This window comes from Protobothrops mucrosquamatus, unplaced genomic scaffold (assembly GCF_001527695.2).
Source record: "Protobothrops mucrosquamatus isolate PMUCROS unplaced genomic scaffold, P.Mucros_1.0 scaffold227, whole genome shotgun sequence".
NCBI lineage: Eukaryota > Metazoa > Chordata > Lepidosauria > Squamata > Viperidae > Protobothrops > Protobothrops mucrosquamatus.
Genome location: NW_015386578.1, coordinates 217151 through 225519, shown reverse-complemented (window position 1 = coordinate 225519; position 8369 = coordinate 217151). Strand labels below are relative to the sequence as shown.

At 36.9% G+C, this 8369-nt stretch overlaps 2 protein-coding genes across 3 annotated transcripts in view; one reads left to right on the top strand and one right to left on the bottom strand.

Annotated features, from left to right (window-relative positions):
• Positions 1-2258, top strand: part of BECN1 (beclin 1) — a 10585-nt gene extending 8327 nt beyond the window's left edge. For both annotated transcript variants that reach the window (XM_015814183.1, XM_015814182.1), the window contains exons 11-12: positions 626-768; positions 1466-2258. In XM_015814183.1, coding sequence (XP_015669669.1) covers positions 626-768; positions 1466-1634 — 312 coding nt within the window. In that variant the 3' untranslated portion in view covers positions 1635-2258. The remainder of the gene's footprint in view (positions 1-625; positions 769-1465) is intronic.
• A 110-nt stretch (positions 2259-2368) lies between these two features.
• On the bottom strand, positions 2369-7797 carry CNTD1 (cyclin N-terminal domain containing 1). Its single transcript, XM_015814207.2, has 7 exons — positions 7623-7797; positions 7447-7522; positions 5960-6116; positions 5274-5436; positions 4519-4663; positions 2622-2718; positions 2369-2485 (listed from the first exon to the last, which is right to left on the bottom strand). The coding sequence occupies exons 1-7, from the start codon at positions 7792-7794 to the stop codon at positions 2378-2380; spliced, it is 918 nt and encodes a 305-aa protein (XP_015669693.1). The 5' UTR covers positions 7795-7797; the 3' UTR covers positions 2369-2377.
• Between the last annotated feature and the right edge of the window lie 572 nt (positions 7798-8369).

Here is an 8369-nt window from a genome sequence, read left to right as displayed (position 1 = left end):
CTCTCTCTCTCTCTCTCTCTCTCTCTCTCTCTCTCTCTCTCTCTCTCTCTCTCTCTCTCTCTCTCTTTCTCTCCCCGATCTTCTGCTCACCTGGCAAGCTGGAGCCCCACCCAATAAGCTTGTCAGCTTGTCGGAGAATAGGGTGAGGCCATTCTCTTTTTTACATACAAACAGAGAGAGAGAGGGAGGGAGGGAGGGAGGGAGAAGCGCAAGTGCCTCTGTCTCTCTCTGTCTGTCTGTCTGTCGCTCTCTCTCTCTCTCTCTCTCTCTCTCTCTCTGCAAATGGCAGAGGAGGCTGGGAGCCACAAGAGAAGGCTCAAAGAGCCACATGCGACTCCGGAGCCGCGGGTTGCCGACCTGTGCCCTAGATGCTAATTGAAAAAGAAGCTGAGGTTTAAGGGAAACAATAATAGTTTTCCATTGGAGTAAAACAGATTTTATCTTCTTGTTTCCTGTAGCCTTGACTTGGTTTAGGGGAGCAGTAATAAACAACAAAGATGATTTATGCTACCTAAGTTATAATGGATCCTCTTTATTGAGTAAAGAGACAAAGCAGCTTCTTTAAATATTGTAGAACTATAGGACAATTCCTTTTGTTTCTAATATTTACATTTATGTCTTCAAGGAGCTGCCTCTCTACTGTTCAGGAGGCTTACGATTTTTCTGGGACAATAAATTTGACCATGCAATGGTGGCATTTCTAGATTGTGTACAACAGTTCAAAGAGGAAGTAGAAAAGGGCGAGACCCGTTTCTGTTTACCTTACAGGTAAATGTCAATGGTGCAGAAAGAAGATTTCTTTTACACTTTTTAATTCAGTCTGGTTAATCTAAATTAAGTATCACTTGCTAAACTATTATATAATTAGATGCTATTAATTTTAAGTTATCTCATGTATACCAGAAGTTTTGCTTTTCTGTTTTAACACAATATAACAACAGCTGGATTACTATGGTTCTTCAAAGTACTAATGCACTAATAAACTACCACATTTAGTGATCTTATTATGAGATTGAGTCAGATAGCTGACTACTATTGGAATAGTACTGGAATAGTATTTTGTTTTGATATTGGTAACAATTTTTCAAGCACTACAAATATAACTGCTCTTGATACTGTGTTTCTCACATTTCTGGCTGCTTTTATCAAGTTATTATTTTAAAGCAAATATTTATATACTTTCTTTTAAAATATCTTTTTAGACTTACTGTTAAAAATATGTATCCCACTGAATTATTAAGTTTCATTTTTTAGTCTGCTTTGTCATTTGGTTATTGAAATATTGTGTCAAAGAAAATTGAGGTACTCTCTCAGCAAGATCTTTAACATAAAACTTATATCTAAAGATTAATAAATCAAAGCATTACAAAAGCAGAGTGGGATTTTTTAGAAAATAATGTAGTGCTAATCTGAGAAAAAATGCCAGCTGTTTTAATGCCTAATAGGATCTGTTTTTCCAATACAGAATGGATGTGGAAAAGGGCAAGATTGAAGATACAGGTGGAAATGGTGGTTCCTATTCCATTAAAACCCAGTTTAACTCAGAGGAACAGTGGACAAAAGCACTCAAGTTCATGCTGACAAATCTGAAATGGGGTCTAGCTTGGGTTTCTTCGCAATTCTATAATAAATAACGATTATGAAGGAAAAAGAATGCAGCATGATGCAATGATGCCAAAAGTAGGACTTGGGACTGTGACAGCCATACATTATTTTAGAAGAAGAAAAATCTGCAGCCTTGACATTTCATTATAAAATGGAATGAAGGAAAAAACTTCATAGCATAATTTAGATAACATGTACATAAAGTATACGACTGAGTTTAGGAAAAAAATCATGTATTTTCTCCAATAGGACAGAAAAAGGAGACAATATTAGTGGCAGAGACTCTGTTTAATTATGAGATTATTGCAGCTTCATTATTTCACTAAACTAGAAATAAAAAATAAATACAGATTTTTTTCAGAATAATTTATCAGTTCCAAAGAGAGTAACACATTAATGTATTTTTTTCTCAAATACATTTATTGGTCTGTGCTAAAGCTTCTGCTTTTACATGTAACATTTATCTCCATAATCCATACATCTAATATCTGTCTTAAGCTGCTACAGTTCTTTGTGTTGTAATGGTTATGCAAGACTGCTGTAAATGGTTTTGATGCCCTAGTCATGGACAAAATACCTTTCTTTAAATCCTATTCCCTCTTAAAGGATTAAGATAACAAAATCTGTGATATCCATTAAACTATTGAAGCGCATGAGAATGTGCAGTGCCTTTTTAGTAGTTATCTGCTTACGAATCCTATGCCTATGTCAAACACTTTATAGTACATTTCTTGATAAGCAGGCTCTTCAGCTTGAGAAGAACAAAGGATTTCTAACAACTATCCACTGTATTACCTAGACTATGCTTCAGAATTGCATAGACTACCTCAGTAATGCTCTGAAGACTGATGCCTGTGGTGCTATTGAGGTAGTCCACAACCTTTCAAAAGAAAGAAAGAAAAAGTTTTAGATCGATAAGCCATATCCTATAGCACTAGGGTTCCTAGGGGTAGCAAGCCAAATTTAGGAGAGAAAAAATTAATACATGAATGGACTAAAAGATAAGCTATATGTACCTGATTCCAGTCTTCATGCTTTAGCAGGAAAGAACTTGCACCAATTACTCCTACAGCTAGTAGCATAAGGTCTTCCTTTACAGACACAAATTTGGCTCTGTGAAATTAAAATGACAAAATGATGTATTCCAGCAATAGTAATAATGCTGTACATTTGGACGTACAAAGCTATTTAGATATATCAAAGCAATATGATTAAACAGTTGATTATTTTTAAAGCATTTCTCTATTATATTCACTCGTTTTTTTAAATTAAAAGATATGTTTTGAAGACCTCTGGTTATGATGGCTAGAATGCTTATAATATTAAACTAAAACAGCACATTTCTCACAAAACCATTGTATTGGTGGAGCCCACTTTTGGTAAATAGGTATTGCTTACACACCGAAAGGAGGAGCTATTTTTCAACAAAACAACATATTCTGAGATGACGGTTGCTGCATTAAGACGGACTATCCATACAATAAAACAGATATTTTTCTCTACATTTCTCCTATTAGATTGAGTATATTAAGCAACAGTACTAAGTCATGCTGTATTTTGCTGGCAGATAACAATGAAGAGGTGAATTTAATGTTTTCATTTCTCAAAAAATAAACATTAACAAAATTCAATGCTGTGTATAATTAAATAATAGCAAAATGCCAGTAACCCTACCAGCATGGGAAAAAAATTGTATTTTTTCAATTTCAGTGTATTGTGCTAGTGGGTTGGAAATGTAACATTTGAGAACAAAAGGATTTCTTAAGAAAATATGCAAATTTGATAAATCAATTAAACATTTCTGTAATTACAAAAAACGACCCCAGATTCTAAAAGGTTATTTGAAATGTTAAAAGGCAAGTAAAAGGATCCAAAATGAAACAGTTTCTATCTTTAATGCAGGGGTCCCCAACTTTTGGGGCACCAGGGACGGTTCCGTGGAGAGAAGCTTTTCTGCGGACCAGAGGGGGGGGCGTGGTTTCACATGCTGCCTGCATCCTGGGGATGGGCCTTCACTTGCTTGTGTGGCCCAGTTTTTGGCATGCTGCAGCCCGGTGCCAGTCCATGGACCAGAGGTTGAGGACCCTTGTTCTAATGAACCCATATAGCATCTCCAAGAGGATCATGCATCATTTTAATAAAATATTTTCTATAAAAAAATAAACCAATATTCATCCATTGGCTGTAACATGAATTGACCAACTATCTTGTCAGTCAAACATGACATCTTGGACTGGGGGGGGATGACTTGCCCCAAGTTATCCAGTCAGCTTTCATGCCTAAAATGAGACTAAATCCTGGTTTCTATCCTGGAGCCTTAAAACACTAAACCAAATTGGTTCTCTGGCTATATATCAGCTGCTCTGAGAATATTTATTCTGAAGGGTAGCACAGAAAAGATTAAAACAAGATATCTAGAGGAAAATATTTATTCAGTTTAATAACTTTTTAAGCCATTTTTCAATTCTGCTTTTATTTTAGGTTACAATAGCTCATCCCAGTGGTCTCTAAAAGAAAGTAATTATATCTTTCCAGTAACTCCTCCAGTTCATACAGTATGCAGTAATTTATCATAGGGAATACTTAGGTATATTTAAGGTTCAAAACTATCCCATCCAAGTAAAGGATTGCCTTAAGCTGAAAATTGCCCATATTTAAACATTCTGCAGAAGGAAACATTAATATGATCCAAAGAAAAATCAGAACACTGTTGACATATTGAAGCTAGAGTCTATCAGGACAGCATTGTTTACAAACATATCTCTGTTAAAATCTGCTAGTGGAAAACTAACCCAGATTTTCTTGATCTATAAAGTTCTTTCTCCATTTGTTCTATTTCAATATGCACTATTTCAATTTTTGATTTTCCTTTACAGCACATTTATTGTTAGCTTGCTTCTTTCCAGAACTTACAGTTGAAGTTCACTTGGCGAGGAGTTTTCTATTGAAGACTTCAGCAAGGTATCATAAATATTGTTCCGCAATAGATATGATAAACTCAATAAATGTTTGCACATTTCATGCAGCTCTTTTGTCGGAAGTAAATAGCCATTGTATCCTAGTATTGGGGGGGAAAGCCCAAGAATTAAATGTTGCGGGGAAGAGAGTGGGTTTTTATACTTGTCATTTAGCTAGCTCCATATCCAAGGCAGGGCTAGATCTTACCATTTCCTGCTTTCTAGCCTTGTGCCTTAACCACTACACCAAATTGTTTCTCATATTATAAGAACCCACAAAACTTCATTAAATCTGTGATGCCTGTGATGAAGATTGAGAATGATCACTGATCCACAGTCCATTTTATTAAAACATTTTGCTTTCTAACCACCAAGAGCAAAAAAACAAAACAAAAAGACAAAGAAATAATAGTATTCCTAAGAACAACAGGTAACAACAAGAAGAAATTGTGTGGTCACTGCCTTCCCCTGAGATGTTCTGTAAATTGTCAGTTTATCCTACTGCTCTAGGATGTGAACTAAAGATTTTTTTTAAGAGTAGCAAAAGTTGACTAAGTGCTGCCACCTGCTGTAGAACCTAAGCAATAAAAAGATTACCAATTTAAGTGTGGCTGCTCAGCTAGGAGGGATAGATAAATCAGCATCATTATCAATATTTTTACTAGCAGAGCAAAACTGTTTCATATAGACTACATTGTTTCCTGGGTTTACCTAAAACTTCTAGGAGAACTTCAACATAGGCAAGTGGAACTGGAACATTGACTTGAAAATGCAGAGCTTTCAAAATAGCTAGTTCTGATTCTAATAATTCTTCTGTAGTATACGAGAAACCCAAAGATTTCAGAAACTTCAGAACCATTTTGTTATTAACAATCTGTGTAAAAGAAATAAGAACATTACATCCAAAATGTCAATTTTGTTTCACCACAGTGTACTATGTTTTGTTGGAATGGTTTGTGTTGTATATATTGCTGTTTTTAACCCAACATGAATCATAATGATACTAATAAGCTGCCCAATTAATTAACATTTTTGTTTATACTGCTAATAGTTTATATTTATTTATATATCAAATTTCTTAACCATCCCATCTCCCTCATAGTTGATAGTTCATCACTGTGAAAGCCAACTCCATATACAGTATTTCATACATCTCATTCACTACTAACTCAAGCTATTTATGAAAAGACACAATTGCTTAGCAATTTATAACCTCTATTTTCATCTTCTGATCAGATTGTCTAGCAAGAAACAATTATATTTTTCCCAAATGCACATGTGCACTTAACTGTCCTTTTTCTGTCATTGAGAAAGTCCACAAGATGGCTCAGAAATAAAACAATGAATGAAAGTTATATAATACTGTATTGTTCAAGGCAAATCTTGAATCTCCTTACTTTATAATGAAACGAAAGCTTGCTGGCAAGTTGAATGCAAGAGACTAAACGCAGTATATATGTGTCCTCCATTTGCACTTTCAGTGAGGCCCAGCTGCTATCTTCTTCCTTTTCTGGAGTCAAATTAGAGAACTCTTCTAAAAATTTGAGCATATATCTAAAAATACAAAAACATAAATAATATATCTAGAGAAAAGAACAGGTACGTACTTGAAATTTGCTTTACAGTTTACAGAAACAAATATCAAAACCATGTAACCACACTGATTTTACGGAGCAAAAGCAATTCCAAAGACCATGAAACAATGTATGAAACAGGTAGAATAAGCTTTAGGACAGCGATTCTCAACCTGTGGGTCGCGACCCCTTTGGGGGTCGAACAATCCTTTCACAGGGGTTGCCTAAGACCATCGGAAAACATATATTTCCGATGGTCTTAGGAACCAAGACACCACTCCTCTATCTGTCTCCGCACAGCTTCGAGCTGGGGGCCATTGCAGTGCCGGATTCGTTTCCGTCAAGCATCTCCTAAGGGAGGCTGCGCTGCTTCGCGGCCCTTTCCGCGGAGGAGGCTGAACTAAGCTCTGCCGGCGCTGTCGCCCTCTTGGCTCTCTCTCTCTCTCTCACCCTCTCCCCGCCTGGGCGCTTCTCCAACCAGGCTGGGCGGAGCGGCCTTCCTGCCCCCCCCTCCCCAGCCAGCTGGAGCTGGGCAGGCCGGCGACCTTCGGAAGTGAGGCGAGGACAGGCGAGGCGCACTGAGCCCCGGGCGCAGCGGGTGAGTGGGCGGCGTCGGTGCGCGCTTAGAGAGCCCTTAGGGTTGGGGGTCACCACAACATGAGGAACTGTATTAACTGTATTAGGAAGGTTGAGAACCACTGCTTTAGGACCTTCACCAGCCCCTCAAGAATCAAATTGTCCATTAGGTCTTTCCTGAGTTTTCTCATGGTGCAGTATGTTCACAACTGGATATTAACTGGGATGGCACAAAATGTTGTTTAAATACTTCAGACTTATTCTCAGGCAAGGTTTTATAAAAAATGAGCTGGGAAAGAAGTATGCAAGGAATGAAAAACAACCCTTGTAATGTAAACTGTATCTGAGATTGTATTTGTAGACTGAATGCATTTTTAGTGGTGTCCACAAATTCCGCCTCTGACTGACTTTGCATTTTGCTACTCAAAGCTAGTCTGTCATTAAAGACCTTTGGATTTGTGACTGTAGCTAAGGTATTCCCCTCAAACAATCCTTTTAGATTTTAAAAAGGAAGAGTATATATTTTAGTTTTTTTTATTTATAGGTTAAAGCTGTGACGTGCCTGTTCTAACTACATCTACAAAACAATAAAAGTATTACAGGAAATAAAACTGGAACTTTAAGCACATCTACTTAGAGGTAAAGCCTACAAAATGAATATTGTTTACTCTGTGGTAAGCATATAAATTAATAGTTTTCTCCTAATATCAGTCAAAGAGAAAATAAAGAAATACCTTTCAAATATCTCTATTGCTTGATAGGTGGCTGATTCACTTAGATTCCACTTCCCAGCTAAAAGAAAAACAAATTCTGACAGAGACACAAGAGAAAATGATCATAGTTAGAAGCTCTTCTAAAATGTCTTTCAGAATTTCATCTGTTTAGAGAACCTGTTAAGGCCAATTTTTACCTACTATCTGTGTGTCTTTGAAGCAGCCTGCCTCATCGCACAGCTCACTCAAATACTGCTCATTCTCCATAGCCATGTGAAGGAAAGTATCTTGGATAATTCCAGGAGTCACTACTCCAAAGATAGGTTCTGAATACTGGTATCGGGCTGATACTTGTGCAGGTAAGCCCATCCTAACAGTATTGTTAATACTCTGAAAAAATAGTAATTTATCATTAAACTACAATAATTGATTTCTTCCAACAGTTCGTTCCAACTGTTTCTATTAATAAGGAATATAATGATGGTTAAAACAGAGTATAGTGGCACCTATCATATTAAGATATTATATATTGATGTTTTCATGTTAATGCTGTTTGTGTAAATTTAGATTTAACAGTATTGAAGTGGCATTAAAGCATCAAAAATAAAAACAATTCAATATAAACTTTAAGAAAGGCCCAAGAAGGTAATTTAAAATGAAAAGATAAAACTAGTCTGATATAAAATTGTGCTCTCTTTGAAGTTCCAGTTACTAATATTCCTAAATGCATCTATGATTGAAGATTGAGTTTGACTCTGTTGCTCCTGAAGATGTGGACAGGGTCCTGGGGAGACTGAATGCAACCACATGTTTATTAGATCCGTGTCCCTCCTGGCTGGTACTGGCAGCCAGGGAGGGGACACGAGCCTGGTTCCAGGGAATTGTTAACGCCTCTTTGCAGGAGGGAGTCTTCCCGGCAACCCTAAAGGAAGCCGTGGTGAGGC

What these genes read in the sequence shown, in the direction of transcription:
- CNTD1 (XM_015814207.2), bottom strand. Translation starts at nt 7,794, where the DNA reads ATGGGCTTACCTGCACAAGTATCAGCCCGATACCAGTATTCAGAACCT. An exon ending in AGTTCTCCTAGAAGTTTTAG is followed by an intron (nt 4,664 to 5,273) that starts GTAAACCCAGGA and finishes CCCCAATACTAG; the next exon opens with GATACAATGGCTATTTACTT. An exon ending in TCGCCAAGTGAACTTCAACT is followed by an intron (nt 2,719 to 4,518) that starts GTAAGTTCTGGA and finishes TTAATTTCACAG; the next exon opens with AGCCAAATTTGTGTCTGTAA.